At 42.9% G+C, this 26,210-nt stretch overlaps 1 protein-coding gene across 3 annotated transcripts in view; it reads right to left on the bottom strand.

Moving 5' to 3' along the window:
• Nucleotides 1-19,258, bottom strand: part of LOC129536597 (protein O-mannosyl-transferase TMTC1) — a 314,118-nt gene extending 294,860 nt beyond the window's left edge. For 2 of the 3 annotated variants that reach the window (XM_088837251.1, XM_088837252.1), the window contains exon 1: nucleotides 18,690-19,142. In XM_088837251.1, coding sequence (XP_088693377.1) covers nucleotides 18,690-18,991 — 302 coding nt within the window. In that variant the 5' untranslated portion in view covers nucleotides 18,992-19,142. Of the gene's footprint in view, nucleotides 1-18,689 lie in introns of all 3 variants that reach the window. The other variant, XM_055395612.2, reaches the window with a different exon arrangement.
• Between the last annotated feature and the right edge of the window lie 6,952 nt (nucleotides 19,259-26,210).

The following is a 26,210-nucleotide window of genomic DNA, read 5'->3' as shown; positions in this document are numbered from 1 at the left end:
GTTATTTTTCCAATTTATTTGTTATTCAACCATTTAACAAGTAAAACCATCATTAAAGATGATGTTATTACTATGTTATGACATGTTTACGAGATACTTAACATACACACCTTTCCCCTTCCAAAATGATATAAAATAGTAGGCATGACTCACCCATGTGTCTATATGTATCATATCTAAAAATGTGCAGATGTTATCCATATAGATTACTTCTGGAAATTGATTATGAGTGAGTGCTTGGTGCTGTAAATGAATTCAATTAGATCCAAAAATATAAAAATAAGTTGCTGAATGGGGAACCTCTGTATGGATAACAGTGTGAAAGCCCCTCACCTGGTACCTCAATCTAAGCTTTGAGAAGTCACCGAAAATCTAGTTATGAGAATTTCCCAGATATCTAAAAAGATGGAGCTTGAACTCTCCAAACAATAGATAAGCGAGCTTAAGATGAAATGGTAACAAAGTTTTTGAATATATCCTATGTGTGAGCACTGAAAAAAGAATCTCTGATTCTGAGAGTTACTACAGGTTCACAAAAAGGGATTTAACTGATTAACTTCTGGAGAGGGGTGTGATAGACATGCTACATCTTAAACAATGTCATTCAATAGGCGCTCTCAGAATCTCCTGGCACACAAGACAGAATAAAATAGATATGAGCTAACAGAGTGGTGAAGACTAAATCAATGTCTCCTTGGCTGGAGACCTCCAGGGTATGTCACAGTGTTCTGATAATATCTCTGGTCTGTCCAATATTTTTATCAAAGGCTTAAATGAATCCGTAGTGTATGCTAACCACGCCTGCACATGGCCTGTATCAGGGAAGGAGAGAACTATACTGAAGACTGAGCTTCACAAAGAGCTTAAGTGACTCAAACTGATAGCTAATTCTAACAGAATTAGACAGAATATGGATAACAGTAAAGACCCACATTTAGACACAAAATGGAACAAAATCCTTGCAATCCAGATTAAAATTCTACGTGTGGTATTGTCCAAGGGTTGTTCGTCTACCCTAAAGTCAGAGTTACTGTGTCTTAGCTATCAAAACAGACCAAAGCACCAACACGGATAGTCAGGGAACTGCCTAAGTCAGTATTTTTCATTTCAGTGCACTCTAACAGATATTTACTGAATACCTGCTAGTTGCTGGGTATAATGTAGGGCCCAGAGGAACAAACAGAATACATGGCACCTGCCACCAAGGAGTTAATAGCATAGTAGGAGAAAGAGAAAAGTAATTCATAGTGAGAGAATTCCAGCAGTAGGAGAACCTACCAGGTACTGAGATAAGGAAGATAGAGGCGTTCTCCCTATGGACGGGAGAGGGAAGGGGGTGATATACAACACAGGGCAGCAGCCCCTCAGGGTGTTACTTAAATGCTGGAGCACCTTCACAGGACAGCTTCAGGATGCTGGGGGAGGGAGTCTCAAAGTGATGTCTCAGGGAGGTAGTTTTGAGGAATGGGTAATGCTCAGCCTGCAGAAAGATGACAGACAGGTATGAAACCAAGTTTTACGGGGGAAAGGCTCTTTGGCATATTAACAGCTTTAACCCCAGTGTCTATCCTTGGTACGTGCTATCATGCAATAAAACAGGTGATTTCATATAAAAATTTCCAACTCTTCTTCAAATCTTAAAAGACGTGGCAACTCTGGGCCTCCATGGCCGCATGGAAATAAATACCTGGGTGCCAATTTAGGTGGTTCAAGTACTCATAATTTGCGACGGGGTCTTCCAACTACTTGGGGGGCAGACTTCAGCTCAAAGAAAAATGTAATATCTGAAACTAAAATCAGTGGTGGGATAAGCAGGAATGTTCACACAGAAGCCTGATAACAGCCTATCTTAAATACCATCGACAGAGAACAATCTCATGTTTCATGTCACCATGAATGTACTTCCATTTCAGCATTTAATCAGTTTTGAAACTCTTTTACTATATCCCTCAAGTGTTATGAGAATTTTTCATTCATTGTTAGAAATTAGCGTTTTTGTCATTGTATCCATCTCAGTTGGAACACAGTAGATTCTAAATGAAGGTTTATGAATGAACAAATAAACTGACATTAAGCTGGAAGTTGGAAAAAACCCATCTTTTCTTTCTACTCAAATAATCTCTAAGTTTATTTGATTTAACTTTCATTCTAATTTAAAACTAAGCCAAGCAGTAGGAAATAAAACTTTTTTCCTAAAAAAATCTTAATAGTCATGTCTGCCTGGCTGAAAGGCTTCCAGACTTTGGCAGATAAAAGGCAAACAGCCCCTTCTCCATCTGAACTCCTCTGCCTCCTTGTAAAACTGCCCAGAAAAGGGAGGGGCCACATGTAGCACACAGCAATTGGAGGGCACCAGTGCCCAGGAAAGACCACAGGGTCACACAGTGTGGCACCAAGGAGTCACAGGAGGAGGGGTGAGGAGGGGAGAAAAAGACTCACTGGTTTTGCCCCCCAGTAACGCACACTCTTCTGCTTCTGTTAGGTCCATACCATTTCTGTCCTTTATTGAGCCCATCTTTGCATGAAATGTTCCCTTGGTATCTCTAATTTTCTTGAGGAGATCTCTAGTCTTTCCCATTCTATTATTTTCCTCTATTTCTTTGCATTGATCCCTGAAGGCGGCTTTCTTATCTCTCCTTGCTATTCTTTGGATCTCTGCATTCAAATGGGTATATCTTTCCTTTTCTCCTTTGACGTTTGCTTCTCTTCTTTTCACAGCTATTTGTAAGGCCTACTCAGACAGCCATTTTGCTTTTTTGAATTTCTTTTTCTTGTGGATGGTCTTGATCCCTGTCTCCTGTACAATGTCACGAACCTCCATCCATAGTTCATCAGGCACTCTATCCATCATCTAGTCCCTTAAATCTATTTGTCACTTCCACTGTATAATCATAAGGGATTTGATTTAGGTCATACCTGAATGACCAAAGAAAGGCAATGCCAAAGAATGCTCAAACTACCGCACAATTGCACTTATCTCACACGCTAGTAAAGTCATGGTCAAAATTCTCCAAGCCAGGCTTCAGCAATATGTGAATTGTGAACTTCCAGATGTTCAAGCTGGTTTTAGAAAAGGCAGAGGAACCAGAAATCAAATTGCCAACATCCACTGGATCATGGAGAAAGCAAGAGAGTTCCAGAAAAACATCTATTTCTGCTTCATTGACTATGCCAAAGCCTTTGACTGTGTGGATCACAATAAACTGTGGAAAATTCTGAAAGAGATGGGAATACCAGACCACCTGACCTGCCTCTTGAGAAACCTATACGCAGGTCAGGAAGCAAGAGTTAGAACTGGATATGGAACATCAGATTGGTTCCAAACAGGAAAAGGAGTACGTCAAGGCTGTATATTGTCACCCTGCTTATTTAACTTAGATGCAGAATACATCATGAGAAATGCTGAGATGCATGAAGGACAAGTTGGAATCAAGATTGCCGGGAGAAATATCAATAACCTCAGATGTGCAGATGACACCACCCTTATGGCAGAAAGTGAAGAGGAACTACAAAGCCTCTTGATGAAAGTGAAAGAGGAGAGTGAAAAAGGTGGCTTAAAGTTCAACATTCAGAAAACAAAGATCATGGCATCTGGTCCCATCACTTCATGGCACATAGATGGGGAAACAGTGGAAACAGTGGCTTTATTTTTTGGGGCTCCAAAATCACTGCAGATGGTGACTGCAGCCATGAAATTAAAAGATGCTTACTCCTTGGAAGGAAAGTTATGACCAACCTAGACAGCATATTAAAAAGCAGAGACATTACTCTGTCAACAAAGTTCCGTCTAATCAAGGCTATGGTTTTTCTAGTAGTCATGTGTGGATGTGAGAGTTGGACTATAAAGAAAGGTAAGCACAGAAGAATTGATGCTTTTGAACTGTGGTGTTAGAAGACTCTTCAGAATCCCTTGGACTGCAAGGAGATCCACCCAGTCCATTCTAAAGGAGATCAGTCCTGGGTGTTCCATGGAAGGACTGATGTTGAAGCTGAAACTCCAATACTTTGGCCATTGATGCGAAGAGCTGACTCATTTAAAAAGACCCTGATGCTGGGAAAGATTGAGGAGGAGAAGGGGACAACAGAGGATGAGACGCCTGGATGGCATCACCAACTCTGTGGACATGAGTTTGAGTGAACTCCAGGAGTTGGTGATGGACATGGAGGCCTCCGTTCTGCAGTTCATGGGGTTGCAAAGAGTCGGACACGAATGAGCGACTGAACTGAACTGAATGCACACTCTCACAGCCTAGAGCTCCAGATAAAGTCCATCACTTTAATTTTCCTCTTGAAAAATACCTCTGATTTAGAAGAAAACAAAAGCAGGTTTATCTCTGGAAGAGACTTCTACTCGAAAATATACTAGGGTCCATCCTCAAGGGGACCCCTACTCCATTGCAGGCAAAGGGCCATACCTTAGTGAAGTGGCCGGGGTATGGAAACTGGGCGAGGTCTTGGCTCTCCATCATGGTGACTCAGGTCTAGTTTGGGGCCCTGAACCTGGAATTTTCCTGGTTATATAAATAGGTCAAGTAACATTTAAGAGGGCTGCCTGTCCACTTCACGTCACCATTCCGATGGGTCATAACATTCCAGTTCTCACCACATCCTCATGCCTGCCATGTCAATGCTTTCACCTAGACTTTGGCCGCTAAGCTCTGTCACCTGGCCTCTGGAACTCCAGGGTCCCATCAACCCCACTGGAGTCAGAAAGCCCACCACCGTGGCAACATCTCCCACATCACACTTGGTCAACAGAAAAGAAGTGCCACAGAGCTTCCCAACTTTGCAGGCACTCTCCTATTTACGTATTTCTCAATGCCTCAGTGCAGAGAGAAGCATTTGGCCCTCTCAGGGGATGCAGGATAGGGGGTACCAGGAAGGTATATGTAGACGATGTAATGAATGGACCTCAACGTTTCCACCTCAATGAGCTTCTGAATTCCTTTCTCTGTTATGCCAGGCAGATTTTGGCATCTCAACCTCATTAAACATAGACCCCACTGAGTCGCAGTGGTTCCCGGGATTCTGAATCACCAGTGTGCTGGATATAATTGCTGATTCCCTGATCCCATCCCAAGATAGTCTAAGTCAGTAGATCTGAGACGGGGCCCAGAGATCTGCCCTAAGCAACCCAATAATTCAAGACAGGTGATACTCAGAACTGTAATGCTCAGGTCTCAAATCTTAAGGGAAAGCTGCATATGGTTGCTATGTTCACCAGAAAAAATCCAGGTTTCTCAGCAATAACATAACATACATTCTTTTCCAGTAAAAACCATAAGCGGGGGAAAGAAAAAACTAAAGGTACCCCTCGTCTTCTGTTTTTGGGGTCTCAAGTGATGGCTTCTCCCACACTTCTCTGGTGACTTTCCACAGCCCAGTACTAATTCTCCTGTCTTCCTCTCTCACCACTCATTTTTCTTCTCATCTCCTGCCTTCATTACAGCTCTCAAATGCTTCTAAGTGCTTCCCATAGTCTTCTTAGATCATTCAGCCAATAAACAACAACATCTGGATCTCCTCCTTTTTCCTCTAAGGCCTGTCCCTTAGGCCCTTCATCATTTTGGTTGCTTTTCTTCTGCATTCCCTCCAGCACTGGGAACAAATCAACAAATCAGCATCACTTCATGTCTCTAAAGAACCAAAGGATGTGATTCACAGGCACCAGTGCAAATAGGAGCGCTGAGAGAGGAGACGGTGCCCGGAGGAAAGGCAGAATATACCCCCAGCCTCCCACCCCGGCTCTGAGGAAGCTGTAGGGAAGGACCAGGCTGCGTGGAGCTGGTCAGGAGGGGGCCACAGTCACTGCTATCACATGAGTATTCAGAATAGAGACTGAGCAAAGAAAGGGTAGGGAAACAGGGCAGGAAGATCAGAGGCCGTAGAAGGAAGAGAGTCCCAGAAAACGTGAGTCCGCAAAGGATGAAAATTAACAGATCAATACCAAATATATATAACTATAACTGACCTGTCAATTTTAAGAGAATGGGTTTATTTCTTTTCAAGGTATGTATGTCTGGTGGAGTTCTTGGATGCAATGCCATTCAGACACCAGCTACCTGACACAGCCCTGCCCGAGACTCCCTCACTTCAGACACCAGACCACCTGCACATCTGACCTCCCGGTCATAAATTCAGGGGTTCCCATGATTCCCTTAGATTCAACAATTTGTAAGAACGACTCATAGAATTCAGGAAAGCATGATACTTATTTTTTAATTAATGTCTTTAATTTTAATTAGAGTATAACTGCTTTACAATATAGTATTGGTTTCTGCCATATAACAACAAGGGTATACATATGTTCCCTCCCTCTTGAACCTCCCTCCTACCTCCCACTCCAAGCATGATACTCTTTTATGATTACAGTTTTAATAAAAAAGATATGAACCAAAACTGATAGGAAAAAAAAAAAAGACCCACAGGGCCAAGTCTGAAAGGGTCCTAAGCACGAGCCTTCGGTGTCTTCAGGACACATCAGCCCCTCAGCACACCAGAAATGTAGAAATGCCGACCAGGAAATCACAACCAAGCTTGACCAGGGTTTCAGTGGGGAAGCTAACTGATTCCATCACTGGCCGCTTCAACACCCCTTTCCCTTCCCAGAGGTGGGAAGGTAGGGTCTTCCTAGATACTGTACCTGAAGAACCAACTCAAACTGGCCCCATGCTGTTTCTAACAAGACACCAAGTTGTTTTTCAGAGACAACAGAATAAAACCACAAGTCATGCAGCTGAGGCATGCTCTGAGGAGAAAATTGTGACCTCAGATAACACCCGGAATCAAAGTTTCTCTGCCCTCAACCCTACCCCCCAGCCCCCAACAGGGAACTAAAGGACAGGAACATGACTGCAACCTGAATGCCTTTCAGAAGTGAACGATCCATTGTTCAGGAAGATCCAATATGACACCCCTTCATCACACCTTATCATCAGTGGCCAAGTAACCAAGTCCTCCAATCCAAACTACCCAACAGCTCTTCTGCACACCGACACTCCTCCACTAACCATAAAAGCTTGAACCCTGCTTGCTGTCTCCATGCTGCTTGACCTCACAATAATGTCCTCTTCTCAAAAGCCAGTGCCACAGCATCGTTACCAGCAAGCCTAGCTTAGAAACAAAAATCATCTGACTCCAAGTCCCAACTCTTTAATCATAAGACTAGTCTTTCCAGCAAGACCAGCTGCATTCTAAAGCTATCTGGAGGCCCACCATGAGTCAACTCCTCCTTAGCATAAACTCAGGTGTGGTCCCAGGGAGTCCCCATGAACAACAAAATCACTCCTATCACTCTGGAAACTCGAATGATTTAGAAGCTCCTTCCCAGAAACCTGGGGAAAAGCCAGACAAATTCCTGCACAGCTGCGGGGAAGAGGAAGTCTCTCCCACTTAACCATAGCTCCCTTGAGAAAGTATTTTTAGGTCCTTATACTCCATGTGGGCTTCTCAGGTGGCCCTAGTGGTAAAGAACCCGCATGCATGAGACATGAGACTTAGGTTCGATCCCTGGGTCGGGAAGATCCCCTGGAGGAGGCGAGGGTATGGCATTTCCCTCCAGTATTCTTGCCTGGAGAATCCCATGGACAGAGGAGCCTGGTGAGCTACAATAATCTGTGGAGTCGCAAAGAGTTAGACACAACTAAAGTGACTCAGCACACACGCACACACGTATACTCCATTTAATCCAACCAGAAATGATATTTCATTGTCTAACTCATTAACTGGGAAAAAAAAAAAAGGCCTTTCATTACAGATAGCAGGACACTGGCATGGAGGAATTTGGGTCTCCATGAGCAGGGTGTGGAGAGAATCCCATGTAATTCTGGGGTTTGCCAGAAGTGTGTCCAGTTTACAGCAAGCACCCCGACCCCCTCCAACCATAATGATTCAGTCTGCCACAAAAGAAGCTCATGATTTAAAAGTGCTAAAGATCCCATTCTCCACAAAGGGTCACAGTCTCAGCAGGGTTACAGCAGAGCCATAGGAGCCCTTTCAGGATCAGAGCTGACCCTTCACCTTCTAGTAAGTAGGACCCACTGCAACTCTCTGAGTGTCCAGAAAATTCCTGGTCTGCTCCCACTTTTGTCTTTGATAGAGGAAGGGAAAAAGATGCATAAGCCAAGAAATAAGTCCAGCAGACTTTTCCCTCTACCTTGTAAGGGTGTTGTTGACGTTGTTTAGTTGCTAAGTAATGTCTGATTCTGTGACCCCAGGGACTGTAGCCCACCAGGCTCCTCTCTCCTTTTGATTCTTCAGGCAAGAATTCTGGAGTTGGTTGCCATTCCCTTCTCCAGGGATCTTCCCAACCCAGGGATATCCTGCATTGGCAGGCAGATCTTTACTGCAGAGCCACATGGGAAGCCCTGTAAGGGTGTAACCCTACCTAAATCATTACCTGAATATTTACCTACCTAAACATTTACCTGAAGGAGTTAGGCCTTCACAAACATGATTTAAACAATTAATTTATCAAGCTCCTATGTTGCATGTCAGGCACTGTTCCAGGTGCTTAAGATAAACCTCATAGAGCTCAGACAGTAGTGAGGAGACAAAAAAGCAGCAATAGATGCATGATGCCAGATAACACTGAGGGCTACCAAGGCAAAGAGTGTAGGAGAGTCTGAGAGTAAGGATGGCACACAGACGAGTGCCTGCTATTTCAGATTGGGTGGCCAGGGAAGGCATATGGGATGAAACGACATTTGAGCAGAGACTGAAGGTGGTGAGAGAAGAAGCAATGCACGGACCTGGGGAAAGAGCATTCCAGGAAGAAGCCAACTGCAAAATCCCTTGGGAGCCAAGTTTGACCTGTGCCAGGAATACAGACTCTACAACGTGACACAGAGAGGATGAGGTGGAGACTGAAGACTATAGGTCAGGGTGTGGCCAGGGTCAGATCAAACAGGAGCCATCTCTCATCATTTGGAAAGGGAACAAGGCCATTACTGATGCAATATCAGCATTCCTCATCCCCCTTTTAAGTGGGGAGATTACATAATCAAAGTTTGAAAAAGCTGAATGTAGCTCCCAAGGATGATAGAAAACACATTTTTTATTAAAACAAAAATGACTGCTTCAGAAGAAGTTTTCCAAACCTTCAGGATTTGAAGAACTTACCTATTAAAAACTCTCATGATTCAGAAATATATTCCTCTCATTTTCCATCCCTCCTACACCATCAGACTGTAGTCTAAAGTTTATTTTACATCTAAAGCATATTCTAACAGACAAGGATCATAACCTTCTTCTCTTGGGGTTTCTAAGATAACCTTTGTCTGGAATGAAATTTTCAGAGAACTTTTTTTTCATTTTTTTCTATAAAAATCTTCATTGCCTCCAATCACATTTTTTCTTAGCTATACCTACATCCATTACCAAACATCCTAGAAAATCGCGTCAAGCATCCTAAACAGTCTTCACTTGTCTTCTATCACAGACTTAAGATATCTATTGTAGCAATAGACTATTTCAAAATGAATGCCCAGAGAGGTCAAATCAAAAGGAAAAGAACCAAAAGGAACATGCCACTGTTTTTTTTAGTTTTTGGGCATAGAGGCTAGAGCTGACTTTCATGGTTGGCATATCCTTTGTGCCTTAAAGTTGCAAAGTGCTGCAAAAAACAAAACAAAACAAAAAATCCTCTCAAGATCCAAATAATAAAATGTTGAAAATCCTTACAGCTGCACATATTAAGATATTCTATTTTTTAACTCTGACATTTAAACCACCCACTTTCACTCATATGGTTTATATTACCATCAGAAGCATTCAATAAAATAAAACTTTACAGCAAACTAGTAGAACACTATGATCTAATAGCCTGAGCATGGAAAGAGATCAAGGTCTTTTATTTGTCTTCCTTCTCCTTCTATATCATGGAAAAACCAGCGGTTCTTTCTTGCTGAAGGAAGCTTCTCCTTGCTTCTCAATGTGGAACGGCACAGCTAAGAATTCAGCAGGAGCTGCTTCTCCACGAAAGTTAAAAAGCTAAGCACCTTTTAAATCAATCAGGACCATTTTTCAATGTGGGCATTACAGGGTTTGGTTCTCGGTCAGTTCAGCGTCTACAAAGTGACTTCATGCGCTTCTCCTGATTCCAGTGTTAAAAACAGGTCAAGGCCAGTGAAGGATAAAGAAAGAAAATAAAAAAGATTACTGTTGCAGATTAAGTTTTCACAGATGTTTTGATTCTGCTCTACAACAGTCCAAAAATATTTCTGTGTGCCCTTGGAAATGAGATTATGAAAAGACTAAATAGAAGATTTGACTAGAGACTGAAATTCATTAGAATTCTACATTCACTCCAAGCAACACAAAGAAATGATCATTTGTATCAGTTAAAGTTTGACCAGAGAAGCAGAACCACCAGGAATGATACAGCTAAAGGAATTTGCTACAGAGATTTGACCTTTCACAATCCAGAGAAACTCATTTAATAGCCTATGCAGGGCTGCTCCTTCTGTGTCTGTAACAAGTGGAAAGCCAGCAGGGCAGGCATTCCAGAAAGAGGGATGGAACCTGAAGTAGGGGAAAGAAGAAAGGACTAGAATCCACAAAGAACTAGAATACACTTCTCTTTCTTGCAGCCTCCTAGGCTCCAACTTAAATGATGGGAGTGGCTTGCAAACAGGCCAGCAGTCTCCATACAGCTGACCACACACAGGCACCATGATTTCAAGTAGCTACAGAAGATACGGAAAAAACTGGAAGAGCTGCAGAATCAGCTGTGCTGCACAGCTGAGCAGGTTAGTCTGTAAGTCTGGGACAACCAGCATGAGCTGTGACACACCAAAACCTACACCCACCTTCTGAGCGAGGACATGGCTGAAACAGAGCAGGGCACTGTGGGACGTTCCCAGGAAAGACCCCCACCTCCAATGTCCTCAGCCCGCCTTCTGTCTGTAGAAAAACTTTAGTTGAAGAATAAATTTAATCAGAGAGGTGAGAGAATGTAGAAGCAAAGGAAAGCAGTAAAACAAGACTAAACAGTTTAGCCATTAAACAAGTCAAAGACTTTCAGTTCCTCCTTAAGGGCTTTCATGCATTGGAGAAGGAGATGGCAACCCACTCCAGTGTTCTTGCCTGGAGAATCCCAGGGATGGGGGAGCCTGGTGGGCTGCCGTCTATGGGGTCGCACAGAGTCGGACACAACTGAAGCGACTTAGCAGCAGAAGCAGCAGCAGCAAAGGCTATATCCTTTGCAGATACTGAAACCCCCCACCAGGTGGAAGAAGATAACTACATGATGACCAGACTATAGCCATGACATAAGCTGCGGTGATTCCAAGAATGGGCCTCAAGGAAATGGGAATAAACCGACCTGGAAAGGAAGATCAACTATACTTCAAACGATCAAAATGAAGCTGATCAGACATGTGATGACCGATTTCAAGATGACTAGGAGAGCTGACTATGCTATTTCTACAAGTAGCCACCTCCCTCCACCTATACACCCCTGAAATGCCCCTTTAAAAACTCTTGCCCAATAATTGTCAGTGAAGAGTCAACCTTTGGACACGGGTCCACCCTCTCTTCTGGTTGCTGCCTCCAAAATAAAGCAAACTTTTCTTTCCACCAACCTTGTCTCTCAAGTATTAGCTTTCTACCAATGAGCAGCAGGACTGCATTTTTGGTAACACAGTCATTTCACTTTCACTGTCCAAACCTTGAACAAATTTCTCCTGTCCCCCTCTAACCCAGTACAGCACAGGAAAGAAATTTCTAAGATGAGGTTCCAGTTAGCCAAATTGATACGGTACAAAGTCATAGCATCTTGGGAAGCTGCCTTCATCTTCCATTGTGCTTGGACCCCCAAACTGGTCAAAGTAGACACTCTAATAATCCACTTTCCCACTTCAACTTCTACCCATTTCTTACATAAGAAAAACTGTGATTAGTATTAATATATTTCTATACAAGCAAGCACCTTTATGATAACAAGCATTCCATTTCTTTATAAATAAATTTAAGTAGCATTTACTATAAGGGAATTTCTGTTAGTATTTGTGACATTCATTCACTTATTCAAAGATAACAAACTACCTTTAATGAAATAAATCAGTTTGAGATTTGCACTGGGCAAAAACTCGTGAAGATGAAGGAAAAACAAACTATAGAGTAGAAGGAAATCCTGACAAAGAATTTATATCTAGAATATAGTAAGAAATCATAAAACTCAACATTAAAAAAAAAACTATTTAGAAAGTTGACAAAAATATGAAGAGAAATTTTAACAAAGAGGATATATAGAAGTCAAATAGACACATGAAAAAATATTTAACACCGTCAGTTAGCCATTAGAGCCAATTCAAAACACAATGACGTGTCACTACACACCTATCAGAATGGCTACAATAAAAAACAGTGACAAAAACCTGGTGAGGAAGCAGAGAAACTGGATAACACATACACTGCTGATGGGATGGGATGGAAAACAGTTTGTCAGTTTCTCAAAAAACTAAACATGTAACTACCACATGACCCAGCAATTGTACTCCTGACATTTACCCTAGAGAAATAAAAACTATGTTCACATAAAATTCTGCAAATGAATGTTTGTAGCAACTTTATTTGCAATACCCCAAAACTGGAAACATTAAAGTCAACAGTAAAAAATTGAAAACTTTTCTTCTAAGATTAGGAACAAGGTATAAATGCCCACTCCTGTCATTTCTATTCAGCATAGAACTGGAAGTCCTAGGTAGAGCACTTAGGCAAGGAAAAGAAATAAAGGGGATCTACATCAGAAAGGAAGAATAAAATTATCTCTGTTTACAGATGACATGATCTCATATATAGACAACCCTAAAGGTGCTACCAAAAATCTATCAGAACTAATACGATTCAGTAAAGTTCAGTCAGTTCAGTTCAGTTCAGTCGCTCAGTCGTGTCCGACTCTCCGCGACCCCATGAATCACAGCACGCCAGGCCTCCCTGTCCATCACCAACTCCCGGAGTACACTCAAACTCATGTCCACAGAGTCGGTGATGCCATCCAGCCATCTCATTCTCCGTCGTCCCCTTCTCCTCCCGCCCCCAACCTTTCCCAGCATCAGAGTCTTTTCCAGTGAGTCAACTCGTCTCATGAGGTGGCCAAAGTATTGCAGTTTCAGCTTTAGCATCAGTCCCTCCAATGAACATCCAGGATCAGCATAAAATACCAGCTGTATTTCCATACACTAATAATAAACTGCTGGAAAAGGGCATGGCAACCCACTTGCCTGGAGAATCCCCATGGATACAGGAACCTGGCAAGCGACAGTACAGTCCATGGGGTCACAAAGAGTCAAACACGACTGAGCGACTAAGCACATACAATAATAAACTATCCAAAATTAAGGGGAAAAAAAAATCTCACTTACTATAGCATCAAAAAGAATGAAATACTGAGGAATAAAATTAACCAAAGGGGTTTCCTCAGCGGTAAATAATCTGCCTGCAATGCAGGAGACATAGGAGGAAGATCCTCTGGAGGAGGGCATGGTAACCCACTCCAGCACTCTTGGAGGGAAAATTCCATGGACAGAGGAGCCTGATGGGCTATAGTCCATGGGATCACAAAGAGACACGACTGAAGCCACTGAGTAGCAGCAGCAAATTTAACCAAAGAGATGAAAGACTTACACTATTAAAACTACAAATCACTGATGAAAGAAATTAAAGAAGACACAAATAAATGGAAAGACATGCCATGTTCATAAATGGGAAGACTTAATATTGTTAAAATGTCCATATATTATAGATTCAATGTAATCCCTATCAAAATCCCAAGGCATTTTTACAGAAAAAGAAAAAAATCATAAATTTTATATTGAATAAAAAAATCCTGAATATAAAAAGCAACCTTGATCAACAGGAACAAAACTGGAGGCACCACACTTCCTGACTTCAAAATATATTCCAATCCTACAATAATTAAAACAGTGCAGTACTGGCGTATAAACAGACTTACAGATCAATGGAAAAGAACAGAGAAATTAACCCATGTATATATGGTCAAATGATCTTTGACAAGGGTTCCAAGAATATACAATGGGTAAAGGATAGTCTTCAATAAATGATATTGGGAAAACTGGCTAACCACATACAAATGAATGAAATTAGACCCTGACAACATATACAAAAATCAACCCAAAAATATAGTAAAAATTTAAATATAAGACCTGAAACTATAAAACTCCTACAAGAAAAATACAGAGGAAAACTACATGATGTTAGGCTTGGCAATGGTTTCTTAGATACGATAACAAAAGTACAAACAATAGAAGCAAAAATTAGACAAGTGGGACTATATCAAACTAAAGAAGCTTTGTAGAATAAAGGAAAAAAATCAAGAGTGAAGAGACAACCTATAGAATAGCAGAAAAATTTTGCAAACCAAATATCAGACATGTTATTAATATCTAAAATATATAAGGAATTTCTACAACTTAAAAGAAATTAAATAACTTGATTTTAAAAATGAGCAAAGAACGACTTGAATAGACATTTCTCCAAAGAAGACATACGAATGGCCAACAGGTAGAGGGAAAGATGCTTAACATCACTAATCATGCAAATTGTGCTTTAATCATACAAATCAAAGCCACAATGAGATACCACTTCATTCCTGTTAGATTGGTTTTTATGAAAACAAACAAAAGGTAAGCATCAGCAAAGATGTGAAGAACTGGGACCGTTTGTACACTACTGGTAAGAAAGTAAAATGGTACAGCCACTATGGAAAACAGGATAGAGCTTCCTCAAAAATTAAAAATACAATTACTAGATGATTCAGCAATCCTTCTTCAGGGTCTATATCCGAAAGAATTGAAATTATGACTTTGAAAACATATCTGTACTCCTATGTTCACTACAGCATTATTCACAATAATCAAGATAAAAAACAAATCAAGTGCCCATCATCAGATGAACGGATAAAGGAAAAGTGATATATACACATGATGTAATATTATTCAGCCTTAAAAAGGAGGAAATCCTGCAATGTGCAACAACACAGAAGACCTTGGAGAGTATTATGCTACATGAAATAAGCCAGCCACAGGAGTCCACTTATGTGAGATCCCTGAAATAGTCAAACTCATAGAAACAGATACTAAGATACTGGTTACCAAGGGCAGGGTGAGGTGAAAGCAGCATCAAGAGGCATCACCGACTCGATGGACATGAGTTTGGGTAAACTCCGGGAGTTGGTGATGGACAGGGAGGCCTGGCGTGCTGCGATTCATGGGGTTTCAAAGAGTTGGACACAACTGAATGACTGAACTGAACTGAACTGAAAGTTATATAAAGATAAAATTGTATAAACATTTCAGATTCCAGATTCTGTCTCCAACGTCATGGAGGCTAAGTGTGTGAGCTCTGGAGTACAAATCCTTCCTCTCCCACTCACTAACTGTGTGATCTGGGTAAGTGGCCATGATGAATCCTGTCAAGCTTTAGTTTTTCATTCTGTAAAATGGGGATCGTAATAAAATAGGAGCTGTGACTTTAAAAAAAAAAAAAAAAAAGAGTTGCATTTTGACAGGTAATGGCAACCCACTCCAGTACTCTTGCCTGGAGAATTCCGTGGACAGAGGAGGCTGGTGGGCTGCAGTCCATGGGGCCGCAAAGAGTTGGACACGACTGAGTGACTTCACTTTCACTTTTCACTTTCATGCATTGGAGAAGAGGGAATGGCAACCCACTCCAGTGTTCTTGCCTGGAGAATCCCAGGGACGGGGGAGCCTGGTGGGCTGCTGTCTGTGGGTTTGTACAGAGTCGGACACGACTGAAGCGACTTAGCAGCAGCAGCAGCAGTTTCAATTATATTAGAGGAATAAGTGCTAGAGAGTTGCTGCGCAACATCGGACCTACAGTTGAAATACTACATTGTGCTCTCAAAAACTTGTTAAGATGGCAGATCTCATGTTAGGTGTCCTTACAATATTTATTAATTAGCTATAATTAAATGGCTTTAAATTTTCAAAATGTTTGCTTAAAAAGCTTAAGATACAGGTAAGATAGTTTGCATGTATCTCAAAGGCCACTTTGCGTTTTCACCAATTGTTCTTGTGTGCGCAATCCTGTCCAACACTTTGTGATCTCATGTGACTGTAGCCCATCAGGCTCCTCTGCTCATGTGACTGTAGCCCACCAGGCTCCTCTGCTCATGTGACTGTAGCCCACCAGGCTCCTCTGCCCATGGGATTTTCCAGACAAGAATACTGGAATGGGTTGTTGTTTCCTTCTCCAAGATTTCTTCCTGACCCCGGGATCGAACTCAAGTCTCTTGTGCCTCCTGCATTGGCAGGTGGATTCTTTACCACTGAGCCTCCTGGGAAGCCCTATTACCTAAATTAGAAATCATAAAGACAATCATAAAGACATGACCTATGTAAAGTTCCTAGGCCAATGCTGGATTCACACTAAATAGTTAATAAACGTGATTTTCTGTCCTTCTTCAAAACAACCTTCAGAGTCATGTGGGCCTAACATTGTTAACATCATCCTTTATACATGCCCAGCCTCACACTATTGCACTAGGATATGCAGTTGCACCTCAGGTGACTATGATGAGAAAGTCTCCACAACTTCTTCAAATCAATGCCTGTGAGAACAAAAAGATTAGTTAAATTTCTCTTTCTGAAGAGGCACTATTCCTTTCCAGTTAGTGCTCTGTTGAACTCTAGATTTGCAACTTAATCATCTTAAAAAAAAAACAAAACAGTATATCTGACACAGCCAGTAAGACATACTCTACAAAGAACAACGCATCTTAGCAACCAGACTGCTTTTTCTAACCAGTGACTATCACAAGTGAAGCTGCCCTCTGCCCCCTCAGTTCTTCTCCTTAGCCCCTGTTCTGCTCAATGCCTGTTTTCCTCTTCATCAATGGTCTTGCCTCACTGTCTACTCCTTTCCTCCCCTCCTCTGTCTTCTGCCCCTGCCACTTTCTGCATGAATTTTATTTATTTTTTTCCTGCATGAATTTTAAACAAACTTTTTAGAAAGCCAAGAAGTGAAGACACTCTTCTCTCTCCACCAACTGGGCACAGGCATTTGACCCTGACCTTTGTATATAGGCTTCCCTTGTGGCTCAGCTGGTAAAGAATCCGCCAGCAATGCAGGAGACCTGGGTTCAATCCCTGGGTTGGGAAGATACCCTGGAGAAGGGAAAGGCTACCCACTCCAGTATTCTGGCCTGGAGAATTCCATGGACTGTACAGTCCATGGGGTCAAAAAGAGTTGGATACGACTGAGTGACTTTCACTTCGTGACTTTTACTTCACTTTACTTTGTATATGGAAAACATTCAAAGAAGGGACCTAGGCAGTCTTGAATGGCTAGTATAAGCCCAGCACACCTCCTGCTGTGAGCTTCCACACCTTAAAGTAACCAACAACTCTCTCTGTAATAAATGAAAAAGCAGGTAGGCTTAGAAGTTACACACATTGTGCCGCCTGAGAATGTGCCATTTTAAAAAACATATAGGGGAAAAAGGAATGAGCAAAAAAGGTTATCTTTCAACTGAAAAACAAGACCACTTTCCAACAGGATAAATGTTTGTAAAATAACCTTCAGAGTCAAATGTGGAATTTCCTTGCCCTCCTGAAAACATTCAACTTTCAGTGAAAGAATTAAGTCCAATCTCTCTGGTTTCCTTTTCTAAGTCATCAGCCACCTGTCAAGAGACCTGGGCCTCCCGGTCTGAGCAAGCTTTTCAAGCTGCTTACCCTGTCTCATATGACCAGTACCATAAGGACGGGTTCATATTACACCCGTTGGAGAAGGCTTAAAACGCTGATGATACTGAACCAAAATTATTTCAACAGTTTTGTCCGGCACATTATAAGCTTAAATACTGAGCCAAATCATAATGGGTTGAGTCAAGCTCGTGACAAACGAGCCAGCACTCCCTTGAATCAGCCTTTCTCCCCTCCCATCTGAAGCTAGCCCTCTTTTTAAATTCAAGAAAATACTCCATCCTTCAAAAATCTGACTCCCTTTGCACCTCATTCACACTTGAAATGCTGAATCATGACTCTGAGGTTGTAAAAGAAAAACTACTTCGACTGGGACACCGGCATCCTCAGAGCACCCCACGTTTTTCTGCCCTCCTTTGCATCTTTTAAAGTCTAAATCTGGGGCTCTTCCCAAAGATCCGAGAGGCTCCAGAAACAGTCAAGGCTGCAGGTCGGGAGAGAGCGTCTGCCCGCGGTCCTTTCCTCCCCAAACCCCCGCGCCCCGGCAGCTCAGGGCTGCTAAGGGGCTGATAACTCCCCATCTGCAAAGCTGCCCAACAGCCGCCGAGAAATGCTCAACTTGGGAGCTTTAGCACTACAGCCACCGCCTCGTCGGGCGCGCGCTGGTCTCACTTGGCCACAGCCCCACGGGAGTGAGGGGTGCATGGGCGGCTCCACGGCCCCTCCAGCCCTGGACCCAGAGACTAGCCCGCCCAGAGCGCAGACTCTCCAGAAACTCATCCCAACTCGCAGCCCGCTCTTTCCGAGCCGCCCCGGGAGCCCGGAGAAGCGGGGCAGAGGACCACCAAGCAGAGGGGCGTGGGCACCGTGGAAAGCGGGGAGGCGTGGAGGGCAAGGGGCAGCAAGAAAAGAAACGCCCCTCAAGCGGGTCCCTCAACTTCTCCCAGCCCGGGTAGACGGTGAGGAGAAACGGCGGCTGCGAGCCCAGGGTGAGGGACTCACTTGAAGGTGAGGACGCAGAGCGGCCGGTAGGACTTGTGGCTGGTGTTCTCGGCCATGCCCTTGCCCCAGAAATCGTTGGAGAAGATGCCCCAGAGCAGCGGGGCTCCGGGCCGCACGTCGGGGTTGTTGACGATCGCCCACACGTCGTCGTGCACGAACTCGCCCCTCAGGGAGCGGCCGTAGCACAGGCAGCTCGCCCCGGCCAGCAGCGCCGCGGCTCCGGCCGGCGCGAGTCCGCAGTCCCGCCGCCGGGAGGGCGCGCGGTCCCCGCCGCCGCCTCGGGCAGAGCTGGTCACCACCATCGCGCCGCCGCCGCTGTCCTGGTCTCTCCCGGGTGTCTGGCATCCTCCCCGGCCGGGGCCCGGACGGTGCGCGGCAGCTGCCGGGAGACGGGCTCGGGCATGGCCGGCGGCAGCTGGACCGGCCGCTGGCGTCCCGCGCTCCGCCGCCGCCTGCGCCGCCGAGTTGGCCCAGCTGCAGATAAACAGCAGTCCCCCCGCCTCCCCGGGCCATCGCCACCTCCTCCGCCCCACTGCGCATGCCCCGCTCGCCATCGCCTCCACCCCCCGATCCCGGGACCGGCGCCGCTTTCCCCCCACGCCCCGCACCCTCCGCCAGCGCCCGGCTGGTCTCGCGCTCAGCCTGCGGGCGCCGCGGTAAGAGGCGGCGAGAGTCCGTGCGCAGGTGGAGAGGTCGCGGCGCGGGGCCGCCCGGAGCGGCGGGGAAGGGGCACCGGGGACCTCTCCGCTGTGCCCGCGATGCCCTCTGCCCCTCATCATTTCCCCGTTAAGGGTCTGCTGGGGGGACCTCACCGGCGGGCACCTCCAGGCCCCGGGCCAGGACGGGCTTAGCAGGTGCGCGGCCGGACCCCCCGCCCGCGCTCCGGGAGAGGAAAGTGACCGCCGCCGCCCGGGACGTCCCCGGCTTTTCAGCACCCCGGACAACAGCAGCGGCCCCCGGCCACGCTCTCCGTCCGGCTCCGCGCTCCTGTCCAGTCTCCGCCTCCCCCGTCTTCTTCCCGGGCTTTCTGTCCGCACTGCCTCGGGGCGGGGGTGGAAACCGCAGGGAAATGGAGCTTCCGAAACGTCTTTCTGAAAACCGAGAGAGGGTCTCCCTGAGGTGGGCTTCCTGCCCGTCCTGCCCGGGTTTGTTCACCGGCTGTTTTTCTTTACCTCCCATTGCTCAGCTCGCCTTTATAAAAAGTCTCAGGTTCGAGTTTGGGTTTGGGTGAGGGAGCCGAGTTGGCTTCTGAAACATTTCTCCTCGTTTGTTTTTTACTGCGGTTTTTCAAACAATCCGGGAGATGCCAAGCAAATTACTTTTTGTCCCCATATGAGTGGATCACTTGGGTCTGATTCCTATTCTGTGAGTGTATTTGAACTCTTCCTGTTAAGTCAGTAGGATACAAAACAAAAACCAAACTGCTTTAAGGCCTCTGGTTTTGGCTCCCCATCTTACAGTTTCTCTGAAAGGTTGTTTTTGTGTTTTTTTTTTTTTATGTTGCGTAATTATAATATATAAATTAACTAATTATACCGTTGTGGTGAAGTTCAGTAGAATTTCTCCATGTTTGAAATATCTGTGAACTCTTCAGTGGACCTTTTGAATTTTTATTTCTATGTAATATTGAAGTTACCTGGAATTTGACACATCCAGATAGAGAAATTTAAATACAAAATTCACTGTATTATTCTCATCCTTCCAAAACCCCTAGGAGTTTTGATGATCTAAAAAGAAAGAAGAGTAGAAAAAAAAAGCAAAAATTGTTCTTGCACTGACTAAAAGCTTATGTGACTCTAGGACACTATTTTTTTTTTAAAGTTAACATACATCTGAGAAATTGAAAACTCAATGAATTAAGATGACATATTCCAAGTCAGGATGTTTTTATCCATTTCACTTTGTTTTTTAGTGACTTGGTAATTAGTGACAGAAACGTGTTCATCCTTGCATCAGAACTTTTTAACCCTTGGGTAGCCTTCATATCCAGACCCCACACACATCTGAGTCTACCATCTCCCCCCACAGGACACATTACCATCTATCTTCTTTGCCTGTCTGTAATTTAATTAAAATGTGTGAATGTTTATGTTGTACTACAATATGCTAAGTACTGTGCTGGATGACCAAAGCTGCTCAAATTGTGTGATATGTAAGATTAACACCATAAAATACTAACAACTTTCTAAGTGAACTTGTGCTTACTGAAATGATAGTAGCTATAATAAACCAATGTATCAGTCGTTATCTACGATTAATAAAGGCTTTCTTGAGGCAATATCCTAGTCCCAAAGAGTGCTTCTCATGGTAGATTTTTATAGTTTTTTCTCCCTTAAATCTCGCTTGTAGTAGGTACAGCCTGCCCACCTCCTTCTCTTCTGAGTTATTTTCTCTTTTAGAAGAAAACACTTACCAGAATTCTCCATGACAATGGAGAGAAATGAAGAAAGGCAAAGCTGAACCCTAAAACAACAATAAAACAGAGAAAAGAAGGAAACCCGTAAGTGGGGTTCCAGGTTTCTGAGCACAGAGAGTTTCATCAAGCTTTGCTCTAGGTTTGCTCTAGGTTGACTGGCATCTCCATTCTATTTAGTTCAGATGATGAATTTGGGTTTAACGTACTTTGAAATAAGGAGATACCTCAAGTCTTCTCAAGGACAAGCAAGTAAGTAAATACATTTTAAAAGTAAACAGTTCCTTTGCAGTCCCATCATTCCCCGATCCAATACTATTCTGTGTTACCAAAAAACTGTGGAAGTGTTGATGTCACAGAGAGGTTTACACTGATATGCTGGCTTGTCATCCCTCTGTTTCTCTCTTAAGGTGTAAAGTACTCATCTTGCCTAATGAAGAGGCCCCAAAGCAAATTAATTCTTGTTACTTCAGTTCAGTTCAGTTCAGTCGCTCAGTCGTGTCCGACTCTGCGCGACCCCATGAATCACAGCATGCCAGGCCTCCCTGTCCATCACCAACTCCCGGAGTTCACACAAACTCATGTCCACAGAGTCGGTGATGCCATCCAGCCATCTCATTCTCCGTCGTCCCCTTCTCCTCCCGCCCCCAACCTTTCCCAGTATCAGAGTCTTTTCCATTAGTTTCTGATTATTTTTAAAGGATTTATAATTAGAGCAACACTACCTTCTAAGACACCTTTTGTCCATTCAGAGCAATTTAAAACATAAATTATTACAAAGGGCTTCTCTAAGGCTCATACAGATTAAGTCACTCAGGAAAGTTAAAGTGAACCATAGTTCTGAAAGACTATGGACTCATAGGACACAACTAACAACTAAAAGTAAATCAAAGACAAGAAGAAAATTTAATAAAATAAATTTCAAAGGACTGCCCATTGTGCTGTTTTGTGCATTACAGCCTGTTCGGGAACTCAGAGAGAAAGAAACTGTTGACTGAAGTGAAAACTCATGATGTGAGAGCTATGGGTTTTAGTTTTATCTGGGAACTTACTGAAGACTACAGCCAGAGAGAAAACCTCCCGGATAGTTCGGAGGAACTGCTCAGATTAGGTGGAGTGAGAGATGGGGGGTGGGGGAGGAAGTCCACATACATGTGATTTTTGGCAAAGGAGTATGTATGTGCAAAGGAGTAAGTCAGACCCAGAAGACAAATACGATATCACATATATGGAATCTAAAGAAATGGTACAAATGAACCTGTTTACAGAAGAGAAGTCGAGTCAGAAATGTAGAAAGTAAACTTGTAATTGCCAGAGAGGAAAGTAGGGGGAGACCTAATTGGGAGACACTAGGATGGATATATACACACCACTATATATAGAATAGATAACTAGTAGAGCCAACCAGTCCATTCTAAAGGAGATCAATCTGGGTGTTCATTGGAAGGACTGATGCTAAAGCTGAAACTCCAATACTTTGGCCACCTCATGCGACGAGTTGACTCACTGGAAAAGACTCTGATGTTGGGAAGGATTGGGGGCGGGAGGAGAAGGGGACGACACAGAATGAGATGGCTGGACGGCATCACCAACTCGATGGACATGAGTTTGAGTGAACTCGAGGAGTTGGTGATGCACAGGGAGGCCTGGTGTGCTGTGATTCATGGGGTCTCAAAGAGTTGGACACAACTGAGCAACTTGAACTGAACTGAACTGAAGAACTTACTGATTAGTACAGGGAACTCTATTCAGTACTCTGTAATGAACTATACGGGAATAGAATCTAAAAAACAGTGGATATACGTGCATTTTTAACTAATTCACTTTGCTGTATGGCAGAAACTAACAAAGCATCATAAATCAACTAACTCCAATAAAAATTAATTATAAAAAGTAAATAAAAATTAAAAGGCATCAATTAAAAAAAGGAGTATGTGCAATCAAGCACAGATCTTTGTAGAAGGTTACCGCTAGTCAGAAGGAACAGTATCTCGGTCAATAATTTTAGTGCTTTTCTAAGTATGGGAAGATGCAAGAATCTTGGTCTATTGAATGTTCTCCTAAAAATATCCAAGTTTCTGAGACCTGTTCTGCCAGTTTTCTCAGAACACAGAGTGCCTCATCCTGAGTTTCACCGTGCATTCCTTTCAAGGTGATTTGTAGGTCAGCGACTACAGTGGCTAATAACTTGATTTTTTTTTTTTTTTCTAGAACTGGGTGGTGAGCAACATTCTTTAGTTGGCAGGACAAATGCAATGTTACAAAATAAAAATTCAAGAAAAGAGCTGATAACATAATTTACATCAAAAAATAAATTTTTGTTGCCTAGTTATTTAACTATTACCTGTAAATTTATTTAACTAATACCTATTAACAATTTCTTCTGTTCTTGAAGAAAATGCAGGAAAATAGAAAAAAAGAAAATGAAAATATATCTACCCACTACCCCTGGGCTATGGTAGCACAGGTAACATGCTCCCTAAGAAGCTGACCCAGCACCTGGCAGGGCAAATGGGGAATCAGGGTTGCCAAGTGATCTGAGGAATGTCTGTACCCAGACCTGGTTCCAGACTGGCCCCAGGAGACAGGAGGGGCTCCTCATGGAGGTAAACTGGCTTTCCTTTCCATTCTTGCAATACAACTGTGGCATCTGCACAGAATTAGAACTAAAGAATATAAAAAATTATCTGTGATCTTGCAATTTCTCTCTCTGGCAATAAATTTTGTCAACAAATTACTACAAGACAAAAGCATACACATGTACATTGCCATAAAGCATATAAAGTACTCGCTAGACTTCAGAGTCTAAAATCTTTAGTTGAAAACTGCCACACCATTGCAAAGCACATATCCACAGTATTAGAAATGGAAATTAAAATGTAAGATTATCGTACACAACAGAATGACAATTTTTCATATGAATGAAATTTTATTTACATACATTTTTATTTCACATTTTAATTATTTACAAATCAAAAAGTCACCTTTAATATGCATGGCTGAATCCGTTTGCTGTCCACCTGAAACTATCACAAAATTGTTCATCAGCCGTGTGTGTGTGTGTGTGTGTGTGTGTTACACGTTCAGTCATGTCTGACTCTTCGTGACCCCATGGGCTAGCCTGCCAGGCTCCTCTGTCCATGGAATTCTCCAGGCAAGAATGCTGGAGCGGGTTGCCATCCCCTTCTCCAGGGGATCTTCCTGACCCAGGGATCAAACCCCAGTCTCCTGCATTGTAGGCAGATTCTTTGCCTTCTGAGCCATCAGGGAAGCCCCTAATCAGCCATACTCCAATATAAAATAAAACATTTTTTTAAAAAAGTCATTTTTAGTTTCTTGTATAACCTCCACAATTTACAGGTAATGTCAGAGGAAACATAAAATTAAATTCAGACTTACAACAAACATTTGTATGAAAAGTTAAATTTTTAGAAAAATTATTCCACCAGACTCATTAGCTCTAAAAATAGTATGTTTTGAAATAATTTATCAGAAATTTATCCCAATGTTGTTACAACCTACAGAATACTTTTAACAGTTCTAGTAAGAGTTGGATCAGCAGAAAGATGCTTCTCAGAATCAAAGAGTATCCAAAAAAGCCTGATTCCTAGCATTTGCTGAATTTCATGGTGTAAATATTTTAACCATGGTTAATTTCATGCTACCAACGGGATACCACTGTACACAGAGATAGTAAGAGATGAATAGAAACATGAGATTCTACAGAATTTTCACCAAATACTTAACTAGATGTAGATAAGATCAAGAGCATATTAATAGTATAATATAGTAAAATAATTAGAAAAGGATGTTTTTAACATTTATTACTTTTGTGTTTAATCTAATTTATATATTTGTTGTTCTTTTAGTCACTAAATTGTGTCTGACTTTTGCGATCCTGTTGGACCGTAGCCCACCAGGCTCCTCTTTCCATGGGATTTCCCAGGCAAGTATAATGGAGTGGGTTGCCATTTCCTTCTCCAGGTGTTCTTCCAGACCCAGGGATAAAACCCACATCTCCTGAATTGCAGGCATATTTTTTACCACTGTGCCACCAGGGAACTTTATATATTGGGTTGGCTAAAAAGTTCATTTGGGTTTAAAAGCCTGAATGAACTTTTTGGCCAACCCAACAGTTATGTTTATGTAATTAAACTTTGTATAATGACTGTGTTTAACAACTAGCTGACAGAATTCCTAAATATTTAACAGTTTTTGTGAACTAGTATGAGTTTGACTTTGGCACACTTTTAGGTGAAATAAGATTGGCCACTGTTGGTATTATTGTTTTGAATTTCAGTGATAAGTATGGGCAGAGGCAGGGAGATCATTATACTTGTGTAGTGAGGAATTAGCCATACCTTGAGAGAGGTCTAAGTTTTGCCTTGGGCTTCTAGGAGGTAATTTTTAGGTCCCTGGAATGTCCTACATGACAGGAGGATCTTTGCTGGGGGCTTTGGGTGCCAGACAGCCTAATAATGCAGTCTGTGATGGGAGCTTTGGATCTCACAAGATCAGTTCTGACTGCTGGGGGAACCAGAAACTAAAGACATTAGCCTGACCTCTGGGAAGGACTGATGCCAAAAGGTCAGCCATGCCAGCAGTATGTGATGAGTCCCAATAAAAACTCGGTGTCAAAGACTCGAGTGAGCTTCCCTGGGTGGCTGTCTCCATGCGTCTTGTCACAGATTAATGCCAGGAGTGTGACATGTCCTGACTTCATGGAGAGACGACAACATGAGCTTCGCTTGGCATTTCTCATGGACTCTGCCTCTTGGACTTGGCTTGCTCGTTTCCTTTCCCTGTAATAATCCAGAAGAGTTTTCCGTGAGTTCTGTGAATCCTTCTAGCAAAGTTTGAAATTGAGGGTGGTTTGGGGACTCATCCCTAAACTTGGATTGTTGTTAAAGTGAGGGCACTCTTGTGAGGACTGTGCCCAAATACCCCTTAATACTATTTTTCTACTTTAAAATTTTTCTTTGATACAATTTTTTTTTCTTTTAAAAGATGTAATAGCTGTCATCCAAGAATGGAAGAAACGGTAGGCATCCTCAAAGCTGTAATGTTAAGTTCTCTTCTTTTTCTCACTAAAAAGCTTCAAAGTCAAA

Source organism: Moschus berezovskii, chromosome 6, assembly GCF_049115385.1.
Source record: "Moschus berezovskii isolate FMDL1 chromosome 6, NW_MosBer_1.0, whole genome shotgun sequence".
Taxonomy (NCBI): domain Eukaryota; kingdom Metazoa; phylum Chordata; class Mammalia; order Artiodactyla; family Moschidae; genus Moschus; species Moschus berezovskii.
This window is presented reverse-complemented; position numbering and strand designations above follow the sequence as displayed.